This window comes from Paramormyrops kingsleyae, chromosome 19, assembly GCF_048594095.1.
Source record: "Paramormyrops kingsleyae isolate MSU_618 chromosome 19, PKINGS_0.4, whole genome shotgun sequence".
Classification (NCBI taxonomy): Eukaryota; Metazoa; Chordata; class Actinopteri; order Osteoglossiformes; family Mormyridae; genus Paramormyrops; species Paramormyrops kingsleyae.
This window is the reverse complement of record NC_132815.1, coordinates 10,744,561-10,760,950: the sequence shown is the minus strand read 5'-3', so window position 1 is coordinate 10,760,950 and position 16,390 is coordinate 10,744,561. Positions and strand designations below refer to the sequence as shown.

Sequence of the window (16,390 nt, the reverse complement as noted above, 5' to 3'; positions counted from 1 at the left end):
CCAGGCCCATCCTTTACTGGATAAGCAGGTATGGAAGGTTGAAGGACAACAACAACAACAACAAATTTATTTTTGTATAGCGCATTATCACAACATTACATTGTCCCAAAGCGCTTTACAGCATCCCCACCCAAAGCCCCCAGTGAGTAAGCCATAGGTGACAGTGGCAAGGAAAAACTCCCTAGAAGGAAGAAACCTTGGGAGGGACCAGACTCAAAGGGGGAGCCCATCCTCCAGGGGCCGGCAGGGAGAGTGGCCTCCTCCCACTGTGTTTCGGGGAATCAATACCTGGAAAATGCATGTGTGAATGTATGCCCTGCGATGCCTGGAATCTCCTTCAGGGTGTCCCTAGGCCCAGGACTGGAGTAGATCCTTTAAGTAAAAATGTCTGTTAACAGACAAACTGATTGTGCTCATCTTGCGTCAGAGTCCTGAATGGTGATTCTCATTGAAAAACGGCCTGTAGGGCGGCAGCAGCCGCGCTGAGCTCTTTCTGCGCCCCGCAACACCTGCTGTGTGGTCCCCTGTCCTTTAAGCTTTGACACGAGTGATGAAGAACTTGCAGTACTTTGAAGTCTGGATTGACCAAGCGTTTTGTCGCTATCGGTTACCGCCTGTTGCCCTGTGTTTCTGGAAAGGCCAGGAATGCCTTTGGGGGGATGTGCAGGCATAAACCAGTGCATAATCACCTGCTACTGGGACCCAGCCTTCCCCTGCTACTGGCTGAGTTTGACCCCCCAGGTGAGAGGGTGTTGAAGGGTGAGGCGTGCCAGGAAGCCAACTCCTGAAGAAGCGGGGGCCTCGGATTCCCGCCACCCCCACGGCTGATACCATACTTCCCGTCGGACACCCGGTGCTCCTTTTCCTTCCTGACTCATCAGGGTCCCGAGACCCTATGACGTCGAGGTTTCTGTCACCAAGGCAACATCCTGTGAGAGGGAGCCGATGGTAGAGATGTGTTGGTGGAGGGGGGGGGGGGCGCAGCGCAGACAGTGCTGTTCTGACTTTAGCGCGTTAACAGCGTGATACAGATTGCTGACGGCGATGGCATGTTGTGAGCTGAACCATGACCACCTGCGTTTGAGAAGGTTTAGTCCTTTATAGGCCCAGCCCATCTAAAGTTCCTGTTAGACACCCAGGCCTTCAGCGTGGAGGCATCTAGACCAGGGGTGGGGAAGCCGATCCATGGAGGGCTGTCTGGGTTTTTGGGATGATCAATCAGCCAATAAGAAAACAGCAGTTTTTAACTCCAGTCCTGGGGAGCAGACGGGGACATGCTGGGCAGACTGGGACATGCTGGGGCGGATGGGGACATGCTGGGGCGGATGGGGACATGCTGGGGGGGGACGGGGACATGCTGGGGCGGATGGGGACATGCTGGGGGAGGCAGGGACATGCTGGGGGGGACGGGGACATGCTGGGGGGGACGGGGACATGCTGGGGGGGGGGGCAGGGACATGCTGGGGGGGCGGGGACATGATGGGGGGGCGGGGACATGCTGCATGCCCAGGCCTGTCCACTGCCCTGCCCACTCCGGCCTGAGACCCACCTTGAAGCCTGAGCTCAGCCTGGCTGGCCTGAGCATAGTCACTCAGCATTGCTCTTTTAATTAATCAATCGAGAAGCAACAAGGAATATGCTGCTGGAACATAAGATGTGGCATTTTATTTGTCTTCTGCTCTTGAAGCCTCATTAGGCCTGTATTCTTATCAGAAGTCGCATTAATGATATTTACACGGTTGTAAAAGACTGCCGTTCACAGCTGCTAAATGCTATGGCGTAACTTCGCCTGCTTCCACAAACGGCCAACAGGAAGACTCTAAAGGCAGTTATTGCTGTGTTTTATCAGCATTTTGTCGATGGCTCTTAACATGAGCGGTTACATAACCCTCTCTCTCTCGCACGGCGCAGCGTGCTCATGCTGATCTATAGATTCATTGGTTGGTGGCTTTTTTCTTAAATCTGTAGATTTTGTTTGTAGTCCAGGATACTTTCTCAGTTCGCACCCTGCAGTCTGTCCTTTCTTTTATCTCCGTAATAAACATTTTAAATGTGTCACGCAGATGGTTTGGAAGACGGCCAGAGGAAGTAGACTGAGGGTAGCGGGGCCCGGCTGTTGTACCTTTCCTCTGCCACTTTCCATCCTGCAGAGGCAAAAACAAAGCAAACGCACACAGCGATAAAGACAAAAGCCAGCCTTGACGTGACAGAGCAGAAGTTTCTGTCTTTATTTTTGTTTGCATTAGAAGTGCTAGACAGTGGAGGTATGTGCCGAAATTAAAGTGTGAGACCTTTGCATGTGATGTGTTGCTAAGTCGGTTACTTGATAGGGTGAGGTGGCTATATGAAGCTACGGTGGTTGTGTAGGAGAATGTTTCTCAAACCAGTCCTGAAGGGCCGCCAGACGGTCCATATTCTTGCTCCCGACTTCCAGGGAATTTGGAGAGAGTAAAAACGTGGACCGTCTGGCGGTGCCCAAGGACTGGTTTGAGAAACACTGTTACGGGAGACGGACCTGGAGGGAGTTTCAGAGGAAAAGCAGCTTTGTGTGGTTGCTGGCGGGTGCGGGGGGGTTGCTGTCGTTGTGACAGGCCAGTAAGGACGACACCCTGAGTGCAAAGGGAGTCGCAGCTGGAGCAGACTGCAAGGCATGATGGGAGGGGATCGCAGTGCAAATCCCTGCTGCATTCACCAGAGCGGGGGATGTTTGCCAGAGCCGCGTGTTTTTGCACAGGGAGTGCTACGCGGCCGCTTCTCTGGTGGGGCTGTTTTTCACGTCTGACTGATGTGTTTGCAGCGATGAGCCGTTTCTGCGGCAGTTTGTCAGAAACTCGCCGCTCTGACTCATTTTTCTGGGATTTAATTAGAAAATCCATGAAAAAAACACATGTTTGACAAACAGCTTTGCGGTTTGGCGGAGCTGTTTGATAAAATGACACGTTTGGTCGGTAATGCGTTGATCAGATATCCTACCACAATAAACAGGCAGAATCATTGTCTGACGTGCCCTGTGTAATTGTCAGAAAGATACCAGCGCTGTTCTGGCTCTTTTTCAAGCTTCATGTTTTTGTTTCCTGATTTGCTTTGAAACCTAATTCACACAAGGCCCGATTCATTAAATCCCCTGACAAGTGCAAAGTCTCCACATATTTTCTTGTCTCTGGCAAGTAAAGACACTGATTGCATATTTTTGTGAAATAAATCTCAGAAATAATAGATAGAAATATGTAAAGTAACAAGTTAAAACATCTTGAAAAGTATAAACATTAAAGCTGTATTTTCGTTTATTTTATTTATTGTCTGGCAGAGGAGGAGAGGTGCAGAGACTTGAACAAATCAGCCTTATAGTGCCCTGAAACATCTCTACATCTTGTGTATGGTCGTATACCACAGAATTATGCAACATCACTGCCCCAGGCAATCGAGTGTTTTCAGCCGACTGGGGGTACATTCCATCGATTGTCTCTCTGACAGAATAGCGTGACGAAAACAATTTTCAGGCAACAGCTATTTGGGTTGGAAAAACAACCTTTTGCCTCCGAAAATTAGGAGCACTGCTTCATCCTGCATAGTTTATATTTGTCTGTATTTAGTTACTGGATAATGTATTCTAGCAATTCAGGGCGTTTGCCCCGTTTGCCCATTTGTGTCTAATTCTTTTTGCATGTTGCTGGATGCCATCTATAAAAAAAATCTATAAATAAAGGCCGTTCTTGGAATATGTTTGCTTATGGAATTTGTTAATTGTCTTTGAAACTTACATGAAACTGAAAGGCTTATTTTTTGCTTATTCTGTGTTTTCCCTCAAGAGAACTTGCCTTTATTTTTTACCAAATAAAGGCGTGCATTGCAGAATTGAAACCAGAAACACTTAATGTGTTTTTTTTTTCTGTTTGGTTAATATGTGTTTTGGAATAAGCTGATGCCGTCATATTGTTTATATTTTTCTTTAATATTTTTCTAGAATTCTAGAGTTTTGGTTTTTGGTCAGATTGTATCAAAAATAGGACCCCGATTTAAGCATGTGTTGTATACGTTTATCTTTTTAATGACTTGCGTTTAAGTCGCCCCAAGTCCACCTGCTGTCAGTCTTTCCAGCTTTTTCCGGCCCCTGATTGGCGTGAGTTACTCTTTGCAGAACTGGCCTGTAATGGCCGATGGAGCCCCTGTCAGTCTCGTACGTGGTGCGGTTTGAGGTGGGGACGTACCCGTGTAGCACTGTGACAGGGACCCGTGTAGCATTGTGACAGGGAGAGATGGTCGTCATGATTACCTCCAGCAGGGGAGGGACATTTCAGCGGATAAACAACACATGCGACCAGCGTGTATTTTTCTCATTCTTCTTCATATGCTTCCCCCATGCTGCGTTCGTTTTTGGCTGCAGGTCCAACTTTTGGAAACCTGTCACTCGTCTCTGGGGGTTTAGCGGTCATCGGTGAAAAAGGGGGTGTGGTTGGGGGGGGGGGGGGTGTTCGAATGTGGAACAGTTTGCCTAACGTGACTTCTCCTTTGAAAACAGCCTTGACCGTTGTTTATTCATCTATGCTTGTATTTCTTGGGGGGGGGGGGGTGTCTTGGGCACCAGACTGAGCTTTTAGTTTTCTTACTACTGACTCTGACATTAGTGTCTGTTGTGACCTTTAACCCCAATCACCCCTCCAGCTGCCAGCCTTGTTGGGGGTCGTAATTTTTAAGGCTGTGGAATCCTGCTTGGGATTTTATCAGATGTTTGCCATCCAGGCTGAAGTGTTTGCCGCTGTGACGTTCTCTGATTGCTGCTGTTTGGCACCAGACAAATCGAGGTGGCAGGGTATGGAGATGTGAGAACCTTAAAAAAATGATGTGTGCCCACTGCACTGCGGCCGCTGTAAATGCTTCGAAAGGGTGAGCGATCTCCGCGTTTTGTTTTGCGCTAATATTGTTGCTAATATTAGCTGACGTGGCAAAACAGGCCGACAATAAGCACATGCAGTCAGAACTGTTTCTATCACATTTTATTTATGTCTTCTGCACAGCTGTAAGGTGAAATGTCACTTGAAGCACAAACGTGTTGATCTTGTCTTCCTATCGCCGAATAATTATAGCGGGTAGATGATAACAAGCCCACCCCCCCCCCTCCCACCCGTGAAGACTGGTAAGACAGAGATGAAGAGACGGTTTGGCAGGAATGGATTCGGCGAGGGGGAGGGGGAGGGGTGTAGCTTGTTTTCTCGTTCTCTGTTCTGTGTGGAGAAAGGGGGCTGGGCTCTTCGGCACTGGGTCGGCCTGCAGACTCCAGCGGGGGCAGTCCGCACGGGGGCCTTGCATGCACCTGGGCCCGCAGCGATACACTTCAAGAACATGATGTGTTATTTAAACCCACCCCCCTTCTTTCTATACCTTTTATTTTCACGTAGTTTTATTTATAAAACGTGCATGTTCGTATAATATATTATGCCCGACCGACGTGTTGGATCCTGAAGTAGTGTGCTGGGCCGGTTGGTCTGGGTTCTGGGACAGTGATGCCTGTGTTTGACGGCCCTAAGGGAACCCGTGCCCAACCTCGTCAGCGCGGCTCGACACTTCTGCTTTGCGTAATTAACGACTTCCCCCTTTAGGCTGAACAGTGAGCTCTCTAAAGCCAGGGGCTGACTTAATCAGCACCACCTATCAGGGAGTAAGCACCGGTTAGCGTCAGCCAATCAGCAGCCAGAAGACTTGTTTTTGACTCTCTGGTTTTATTTGTACAGGCACTGAAGTGTTTTACGGCACTTTGGCTGCTGAGGACTCTGAAGGGCGTAGGAAAACATCAGCTCGTTAAGGGCTTTCGCGTCCAAAAACTCTTATTTATCTCAATTTATGTTATTTGTGATTAACAGATGACTGGAGTCAGTGTTAGTTTTGGTCTTGTTAGTATTAGCTGAGTAACAGTACGGAACAGGACAGCTTTTAATTCCTGCCTTGAAGAAAACAAACATATTTTTTTTTGCATATGGTGATAACGGGACAGAGATACCATGTAATAAGCTGATGTGCTGTTCCTGTCACATGGTATCTTCTACAGTATTTCATTATCACCGTATTTCTACTTTTTTCTCTCTCCTTTTCCAAAAACAAACTCATAATTGTCATTATTATGCTTTTGATTAAAGAACAGCATGACCGTGTTGTTAATTATAACCTTCTACAAATAAACTCCTGTTCAGTATAATCGTGTTGAACCAAACAGAATTGTATATATAATGTGCAATCGCGACAATAACATCCTTTTATTTAATTATGTATGACACTTAAAAGAGAAACAACTTTAGCCAGACAGATGAATTTATTTAGATTAATCTGAGAATTCCATGTTTATCATTGCTGCTTAATTGTTTAATCGCTTAATAGGTATTGATTAATTGAAATAATACTGTGGTCATTTTTGGGGATGAAACAAAATATTTTAAGTCACCTACTTCTGGTTCCAGTGTTCGTTCTTCCTAGAACTATTTTGATTTAACACTATTGGAAAAATGCTAGCACTTTTTTTGGCTAAGTTTGAGACACGCAACACAAGCACTGAACTATTAAAACGGCTGACCTGGGTGGAATGAAAACTGCGTGTTCTTTGGCTCTTTGATGACCTCTGGGAGAGAGAGACACAAAGAGGGTGTTTTCCTTGTGTTGCATCAAGGTCTGCAACGTCTACGACGGCGAGACATCATGGGCTCCCAGGGCATGATCCAAAATAGTGTCTCCACAAAGTCACTGCAGCAGAATGATAAGCAGCATGCTCCGTAATGTGTTTCATTTCCAGAGGAAATGTCAGGGGATTCACAAACCTGTTACTTATTAACAAAAAACAAGCTGCCATGTGAGTCTGTTTCACTTACTCACCCTAAGCAGCGTTTTGTGTGTGTGTGTGTGTGTGGGGGGGGTTATTGTCAAACATAGGGTGTATGTTTCCTACTGAACAGAACACCATAGCTTCGCTCTTCTACTTTGTCAATAACCTCCGATCTCAGAAATGTCCAGACAGGTTTCTGTCAGGAGCAGTTGTGGATGATTTCACGTGCGATATGCTATTCCGTATGACTGAGAGAGATTACTGAGCTGTTTTTTATTTTTTATTTTTAAGATACATACATTTCTAAGCCCCTAAACAACTGGTTTGCCATCTGTGGTCCTCTGTTCCCATAGTGGTGAGAAATTAGGTCTCGGGATTTAAATGCTCCGTCTTATGGACCTTTGCCCATTTGCTATCTCCAGTCCCGCGATCAGTATCGGCAGCGTTTGTGTTGTGTTTGTATTGTGTTTGTGTTGTGTTTGTCCATTTTTATAACCTTCTGCAGCAGAATGGGTGAAAGACAAAGTAGCTGCCACATTCCTTAGACCAAAGTAACTAACTAGTAGTGGCTGAAACCTTGGTAATCTGACATAAGAACAAATTCATATTTCTGCTTCTCCGCCTATCGGAAAACCCAGGCTCCCTGACGAGTAGCATAAAAGATTAAATATTAATCAGAGGCCCATGTTCGGCCCACTAAGATCGGTTCCATATTAGATTGTCTGAGTTTGCATTCGTAGCATGCCAGAACTCATCTGGAATTGATGAGGAAACGTGAGACCCTCAGGAACAAAGGTCTGGGTCGAGCCACAGAGCGACACGCTCCTCTCCGCGCGTCCCTCACGTCTGCGAGGACCCCGTGACCACTGCCCCGTTCCCCATGTGAGCCGAACTGGTGGAACGCGAGGGAGACCTGAAGACAACGCCACTCACTCTGCTTGGCCCCCAAGCCAGGTGTTCAGCTAGAGCAAGTGGGCCATTTAAACGCAGGATGTCCACCTCGGTACCCCGTCGCCACAGTGTCCTCCATGTTGCCGGTGTGTTGTGGTGCCTATATCTGGAACCGGATGTCAGGATCGACGTCCCGTACGTGTCGCCTTGTTCACTCACCTGACTCCCGGTGGCATGAGCGAGAAATGGGCCCCTTCGACGTATTTTCGTGTTTTGCCAGGTGCGAGTTTGAGATGCAGTTGTAGCCCCCTGTTAGGTGTTGGTTGCCCGTGGTGACGAGCCTCACAGACAGATCCAGAGAAGGAAGCTGCTTCCTGTGTGCCTGTCTTCCACTGTAGGAGGTGGGAGGTGGCAGTGTGGGGGCCAGCTGAAGTCCTAATGGGCATGTCAGGGTGGGGGGGGGGGGGGCAGGTAGGAAACATGGGGGTGTCATCAAAGAGCCCGACGTTCATCCAGAAACGCACAAAAAACACTCGATGCTTAATGACTGTTCTTAAGTTTGGTTCAGCTTAAATTTTTTCACCGTCTGCCTGTCGCCGCGGTGACGTTGCCCTGCTTGTGTATCTCACCCTGTGGTTAAATCAAACCCCGCATGTTCTCAGGTAGATGCCCTACTGTTCCCAGCAGAGTGTTGCTGACTCGAGGGGACAGAAGATCCGCGTGCACATGCCCAGCTCTGTCCTGAAATTAGTTTTGCTAAAGTAAGGATTAGTACAGATTTGAACTTGTTTGATATTCTATTAGCAACATCACCATAACATATATGATAAACAGAGCATATGTGATTTACTGAAGAGATTTTATCGAGAGATTCTAAAGAAAACGTGTGAGAAGAAATATTAATATGCAGAAAGCACCACCCAACAGCAAACATCGACATCATCCTCTGTTTTACACTTTATTTTCACAAATCAACAGTATATGTTCTCTGGAACTTTCCACACTTCCCTGCCATTAGAGGCCTTGAAGGAGCTGTACTCAACATTGTTAGAAATGTGGCAGCCACAGAATTTCTGGTGTGGCTGAGGGGTGTGAAAAGAATTGTTTAGCAAAGGTGGGGGAACAACCACTTATCGTACCAATCATATGCAGGATATGCGACGGCAGCAGCTGCCAGCTGCACTTAATTTAATCAGAGTTGTTACTTCGACAGGCTAAGCACAGAGTCCCAGAAGCAGATCCTCTGCCGCCAGACGCCCTGTCCCGTCCGTGTGCAGCAAACGGGCTAGGAGGCATCTCACATATATAGATCATTGAAATGTCATTTGTGCAAGCTGTGTGTATTTTTCCTTTATTGTTCCATACAAGTGTGTTTATGATTTGTGTAGTCAAATTCCATGTTCCGGCTGATGCTGTCCTGGTAGCTTGTGGGAGGTTATTTATGAGTTCTCCGAGGAAAGGAAGGTGAAGCCTTCCTACCCGGTGCGATCTGTTACTTTTGTGATCGAAGGGTTAAGCACAGTGTCTATAAGCTTGGTGCCGAGTGAAAACATTGAAACAGAAGTCCTTTAACCTGCAGCATTTTTACTAATTCTTCTTGTTTCTGGAGGCTGATACGATCCAGAGCTTTAAGCAGGAGGGTCGGAACAAAAATGGACAGAAATAAGAACGGCTTGCTTTCCCGTCCACTAGAAACTCCTGCTGGGATCACTAGAAATCAGACAAGGCCTCGGATGAGGGACCCGTTTCAAGCGGACCCTTGCGCCCCGATTTTACGCTTTCGGAACTGTTGTGACAACATGTGACATCAAGGGCAGTGATTGGTTATCCAGGTATTGTTTAAAAACGGGCATGGGGCAGTCTCTGCTTCAGCAATTGTTTATAAAAGTCAAGGTTAATGTATAAAAACAGGGAACAGGCTTACTTGGAGGGTTTTATAGCATTATATATAAAAGAGGATATTTTTTAGGTTTAATTTTTGAAAATTCAGCCTCTTAGTCCATAAATGAAATCATTACCATGCTCTTGAAAGAGTACAGAAGTTCACACAGCGGCTGTGCTTTTCATAGTAGCAGCGGAACCCAAAAAAAAAAAAAGGGGGGGCGTTCCCTGTGGCTGTTATTATCCACTGTGATTGGCTGCTGCCTGTTGCTAGGCTTATGTCACTTTTTTCCTTTTTTCTCTAAAGTGGAAAAAGTCAGGTTTAAACTGGTTGAGAGAGTCAGTCAGGCAACTTCTATCACTTGTTGAACACCCACAATCTGTGGTTTCACTTCTCTTGTGCATGTGAAAAACACATTTCAGCACAACGGTTAACGTCTGGCTCTGTATACTACTTTACCTTACTTTTAGTATTAACTCTTCATGTATTTTAATAAAACTTTTATAAGAAGCACTCATGCAAATTATACCGATCTATACTGCATATGTAATGATGTGGCTTTTAGCTATACATAGGACTGAAATGACTTATTAACGTGATATTGTGAATATAATAATTTTCACTGAATTAGTCATCCTTTTGATTCTTGTATGGATGAGTGACTGTGTGGTAAGGACACTGGTTTAGGAATTTCCCACCCAAACCAATATTTATCACTGTCCTGTGATGTGCTTTCAAGTAGCGGAGCATCAGAGATCATTAAGACTTCCTGAGATTCAGGCGATCCCCTGCACCATTTTCGATAATTTGGAAACCACGGTTTTTAGCTTTATTCCTCCAAACTGCAGTACAAAAGATCCCCAATGTGGTCAGTGGACTAAACTGGTGGATTTAAAAAAGAAAGATGTAAATCCCAGAAGGTTCTCACACATTTGCAATGTTAGGAGAAGTGATTTACGTTGAAGTTCATAACGTGATTGCAGCTTTTCTGATTGTCGTCTGCTATTGTTGGCCTTCTGTCTTACGTTGAAAAACAAAGCACACAACATGTAGTACAGGACAGAAGGTTCCAGATTATGGTACCAGGTCCAGAATTTCTTTTGTACCATTAGAAAGATGCTGAAATTAACTGTTTTTCAACAGACATCTAGGTGCACAGATTTTTTTTATGCATCAGGATTAATTTGAAGTAGTTTCTAACGAAAACAAATCAGACATTGTGGCAGCTAACAGAGAACAAGTAATCAAAGGAAGATGAAAAGCTTTCTCTGTCTCTGTGGTGGATGTCATCTGCAGCTAAGCTCAAGATGGTAGCTTTGATATGTTTAATTTTGAAGTGCTGGTCATGGATTTTCTCTGCGCAGATGCCAGAGATCATCAGTTGAGTACTCTGTGACTGTGACTCTTTATGCTCAGCTGGTTGGTGGAAACAAAATCTTGGTCTGGATTTGTACTCTGGACCTGAAATCTCCACCTCTGGCAGATGCAGATGAGATTTTAGTCTAGAGGTCTGGGATCCTTGCCTTTATATCAATGGGAAGCCCCCCTATGGTGTGCAGTCCCCCCCCCCCCCCCCCCCCCAACTGTCCTACACTCTGTACCCATCGGCTTGGCGTCTGGACTGCTGTTTTAGTGCTTTAGGGGCGGCAGAGCCTGGCCCTGACAAGCCTCAGCTCGGTCTGCTGGCCTTACAGCTGGTCCCCAGCATAATGCTGACTGTGGCTGCAGCCGTTTTACAGCGACACAATGAACTTGCTGAATGGCCGACTATCTGACTCACAGCCAGTGCCAAGCTGACAAGCTCTTACAGGCCGGGGCTGTCGCTCTCGTTGGTTTGCCAGAGTTCTTTCTAACACAGGGCTTCAGTTATAGGTGTCACCCGTCTGTAAACATGAAACGGGTGGAATATTTAATGATCAAAAAGCAATATTTTGGAAAAACTCCTAAAACTGCTGATGCTGCTTCTGTATGATTCCTCTTCAGCTAAAGCTAATTCTCCATGCTTTTATTTCCTCACTGCAGCTGTTCAGTGTGGCTGTTTGTTCTCTGTGCAAGGCTAGGACAAAAACATGCAGTTCCTTGTTGGTTGAGGTATCACATGTGAGGGTAACTTTCTGTTAGTGCCAGACTCATGTGGGATTGCAGAAGGCAAATGCAGGTTAGTTCTGCCATCAGTGCCCTCTGTTGATCGCAGGGGGCCCCAAGTGCTCAGCATTTGCGGTATGTCAGAAATTCATACCAGTACTTATCCATGTGAAGCATCCACGTTACAGCCTGGAAGACACAAACACAGCTTTAGCCTTTGGGTTCTAAGGTCCACTTGCGAACCATACCAAGATGAACGTGTGATATACAGGGTATTGAGATATTTTGTTTCAGACGTTTGGGGATTATACAAAAGTGATGTCATGTTACTTGCAAGTTTCACTTACAGATAGACGGCCAATACTCGAGGGGGAAAAAAGCGTTTTCTCTTTCGTAACCATTTGCTATTTGATTTTCGGAAAAAATCAGGATTTTCTGAGAAACTTTGGCTTCCACCTTCCGTAAGGCTGTTGTACTCAATTTTTTGGTAAATAACCCAAAGAAAAATAGTGTTTCAGGTTAAGGCAAGCTACTGCATGCAATATGTCGTTTTAAAAGGCGTTAAGAACTAACGGATCCACATAATTCTTTTGAGCACTTAAAATAATCAACAAAGCACTGTTTTTCCCTAAAATAAACAACAAATTTAACTTCATAAACAAGTACTGGGATGAGAATTCATCGTAACAATTTATGCTTGGATTAAAGTGTTATATGATAAGACGTATATCTAGACAGATGTAACATAAACGGGAAAGGAGCGAAGAATGTTTATCTGTACTCGAAATACTTGGACATAACGTAATTCCAAGGCGATTTCGTTATGTTTCGTGATTGGGCGAGATGAAGCCACTTTCAACTGTGATTGGCTGGCATGGACGTCACTTAAGATGGGCGTAGTTTATTTATGTAGGTTGAGCGCACTGCTGAGCTACTAGCGCCCAGGCATTGTGACGAGCGGACGGTGAAGGGCAGCTGCGGTATTTGTGATAAAGCTTAAAAACAGATCGATCAAGGCGAACGTTTACAAGATGAGACATGCAACACCGGCCAAAGAAGCTAAAGAAACGACTTCACTCCCCGTAGCAGACTTGTACAAAATATGCACCAACTGCGAGAGGCGCATTAAAAAGGTGAGACGGGTTTATAAACAACATTAAATATCTTTGTCAGCAAATTACAATATCTGATTCAAGTATTAGATGTGCAGGCGATTACCGTGAAGAAAAATAGCATTGTTGTCATTCTGGAGCTCCGTTCTCTATTTTCGGGTCTCGTTTTTCTAACTTGATTGTTAAAAAGAGACATTGCTTTGTTGTGTTAAGGTGATTTCCTTTATAGTCTTATTGACAGGTCACGTTCATTCATCGGCATTAGTCATTCGCAATGCGCTGTGGGAGTATTGCGGCCGCACCGTGATTTATCCGACTATACATAAAAATAAGCGTCATTTTGCGCAGTTTTTCGTGTCTGCTTGTCATAGCCCAAGTACCTTCTTGCAGGCACCGTTATTTCGCGATGTTCTCGGCGGTGCTGTAATGGAAACGCACGGTAGCCGGTGCGCAGGTATCGGATCACCGCTGCCGTCTGGCCGCTTTCTCTGTTTACCGAGCAGATGCTGCCGCTTTCGCCTAATATCGCGCACAGTTCCTGGGAGGGCGTTTGAGCTCAGAAAACGGATTGTTTGCAGAGGGAAGCAGCCGGCTTAATATTTAGCACACTGTCAAAGCAGGGCGATTTTCAACGTAATTATCCTGGCCGCTGCCTCAAAGAAACCAGATGGAAAATTTCAACCAAATTCAAGGCAGGGAAAAATGTTAGGCTTTAATAATAACATTATGGTGTGTCCAGTTTTCAGTCGTGGACCTTCCTGTGATTGTGAAAAGAAATATGGCCGACTGTTGAATTACTTTAGCAAAACTCTATGTGGGTCACTTCACAGGAAATTGGAGTGAGAATTCCAAGACCTCTAGGAAGCGGACCAAGCCGGTTTATCCCTGAGAAAGAGGTATTAATCTTAATATTTGTCTTAAAAAATATTATATAAAAGTTGTGGTCTTAAATTGGTGTAAGATCCAGTTCATAAAATTGAATATTTTTTGTGTAATTATGTCATTTCATTTGCTGTAACCAACATCCTTTGTGGCTCTTTACTAGATACTTGAGGTGAGCAAATTAGATTCCAGGACACAGTTGATATTTGAGGATTCCTTCGCCGCCCTGGGTCGCCTGGACAACATCTCGCTGGTGATGGGGTTCCACCCCCAGTACCTGGAGAGGTTCCTCAGGACACAGCACTACCTGCTACAGATGGACGGGCCCTTGTCTCTCCATGACCGGCACTACATCTGCATCATGGTACGAGGGCGGGGGCCACTCTCGCCTCCCTCGACGGGCCCGTTCGCCGCATTAGTCATTTCGGTAATCGCGTCTCGTCTTCTGCTCTCAGGCAGCAGCACGACACCAATGCTCATACCTGGTGAACCTGCACGTCAACGACTTCCTCCAAGTGGGAGGAGACCAAAAGTGGTTGAACGGCCTGGACAACGCTCCGCAGAAGTTACAGCTGGTCGGGGAGCTGAACAAAGTGTTGGCTCACAGGCCGTGGCTCGTCACCAGGGCGCACATCGAGGTATGACATCATGCGGCAATGCCGTGTGAAGTGGCACGGTGCTGGTAGCGAGGTTTCGCCGAAGTAGAAGACCGGTCGCTGTGGTTTCGGACCTGGTTGCAGTTGATCAAAGGGGCTGACGGCTTGCAAATCCATTTCTGTCTAGCAACTGCTGAAGTCTGAGGAGCACAGCTGGTCTTTGGCCGAGCTGATCCATGCCGTGGTCCTGCTCACACACTATCACTCTCTGGCCTCCTTCACCTTTGGCTGTGGCATCAGCCCTGAGATCCACTGTGACGGGGGTCACACCTTCCGGCTGCCGTCTGTCAGCAGCTACTGCGCCTGTGACATCGCCAACGGCAACGGGGCTGTGGACGAGGTGTTGGGAAACCACCAGGTGAGCATGTGGTTCTTCACTGCGATTTTATTCTTCGTTGTGTTAAATGGAGGACAGCTGTGGGCATTATGGAATTGCAGGCTGAAACTTGCTTGATAGATGTTTGTGCTGTGGTGAGCGTAGCGCAGGTCCTGTGGTCTGATCTGATTGTGTGTTTCTTTGTTTAGGAGGCTTCTTGTGAGGTAGAAGCCCTCATGGAGAGGATGAAGTTGCTACAGTGTCGGGATGAGGAAGAGGCCAGTCAGGAAGAGATGGCCACCCGTTTTGAGAGAGAGAAGACGGAAAGCATGCTGGTGGTCACGACAGGTATGCCCCCCCCCCCTCACTGCCCCGTTCCCACTATCTCGGGATTCCGTAAGTGGAGCAGCAAGGAGCATGAAATATAAATGCTGAAAGCAGCAGATAGAAGTATAACAGCTGCCTGGTGTGTTTGCTCCCCCCCCCCCCCCCCCCCACTCCTCCACCGGCGTTAGATGCGTGAGCATGTGTGATGTTTGTTTACAGAAGAAGAGGGGACGTTTCTATCGAGAGACATTTCCTGCCACTTTGAGGACCTCAGTTACGGTTACAAAGATTTCTCCAGGCGTGGGGATCACGTGCCCACTTTCCGGGTTCAGGTACGGCTCTCGGAACTTGAAAGGAGCGACGATACGCTTTGCCGATCAGTCTGGGGGGTCTTATCTGGGAGGAGGATTTTTATATGGGTTTTTAAAATGACACCCACTCACAAGAACCCACATATTCTCTCCCTTGGGCCGTCTGTGTTCTGTCCTTCCTACTCACTCACTGGGGATGTGAGGGTGCTCAAATTAGTGGGTGTAAACCTTCCTGTTGACCTTCGGACCAAAGATAAGCACACTTTTTCGGTTTTGTTCCACTGCCCTCTGACAAACATTTAGCGGCAGCTGACGTGGTGGTTAGTGAGGTTTACTGTTGCTCCAAACCAGTGAAACCTGTGTGAGATGTTTTAATTTTGACTGTATAAATATCCTTAGATATGGCAGACAGCTTTTACGCCTTGATGTGTGTGTATATACCCCTCGTTTTTACACCAGTGTGGCCTTACTGACTGCTCCCTGCAGGACTACAGCTGGGAGGACCACGGCTACTCCCTAGTGAACCGGCTGTACCCGGACATCGGGCAGCTGCTTGACGAGAAGTTCCAGATAGCCTACAACCTGACCTACAACACCATGGCTACGCACCGGGACGTGGACACCTCCATGCTGAGGCGGGCAATCTGGAACTACATCCACTGCATGTTTGGCATCAGGTCAGCAGCTTGAACACCAGGCACTACTAGGCGAGCAGGAGTAAACACTGAGATCGGGAACAGTCCATTTACGTGATGCCATTAGGCCTTGGATAGTCAGAGTAGATGCAATTTGTGGCAGATGTTGCATTGTGTATCCTGCACTTAATTCATCCTTTATCTTCCGCACTGTCGTTTTTTTTCCCCCCCTACTGCAGATATGATGACTATGACTATGGAGAGATCAATCAACTATTGGACCGTAACTTTAAAGTTTACATCAAGACTATGGTCTGCAGTCCGGAGAAGACCACAAAAAGAATGTATGAAAGCTTCTGGAGACAGTTTCAGCACTCTGAGAAGGTGTGATTTCTCTCCAGCACAGGGCTGCTTTCGTCGTTGCCTCCTGTACTGCTGTGGGGGGGACATCTGTGGTTCTGCTGCTGGTCGTAACACAGTCGAAT

At 46.5% G+C, this 16,390-nt stretch overlaps 1 protein-coding gene across 3 annotated transcripts in view; it reads left to right on the top strand.

Annotated features, from left to right (window-relative positions):
* sesn1 (sestrin 1) overlaps positions 1-16,390 on the top strand; it is a 35,303-nt gene that overhangs the window by 16,431 nt on the left and 2,482 nt on the right. The window contains exons 1-9 of one of the 3 annotated variants that reach the window (XM_023836452.2): positions 12,581-12,799; positions 13,609-13,674; positions 13,824-14,024; positions 14,116-14,298; positions 14,444-14,674; positions 14,842-14,980; positions 15,179-15,291; positions 15,757-15,947; positions 16,145-16,289. In XM_023836452.2, coding sequence (XP_023692220.2) covers positions 12,698-12,799; positions 13,609-13,674; positions 13,824-14,024; positions 14,116-14,298; positions 14,444-14,674; positions 14,842-14,980; positions 15,179-15,291; positions 15,757-15,947; positions 16,145-16,289 — 1,371 coding nt within the window. In that variant the 5' untranslated portion in view covers positions 12,581-12,697. Of the gene's footprint in view, positions 1-12,580; positions 12,800-13,608; positions 13,675-13,823; positions 14,025-14,115; positions 14,299-14,443; positions 14,675-14,841; positions 14,981-15,178; positions 15,292-15,756; positions 15,948-16,144; positions 16,290-16,390 lie in introns of those variants that run through there. The other 2 variants (XM_023836444.2, XM_023836436.2) reach the window with 2 other exon arrangements.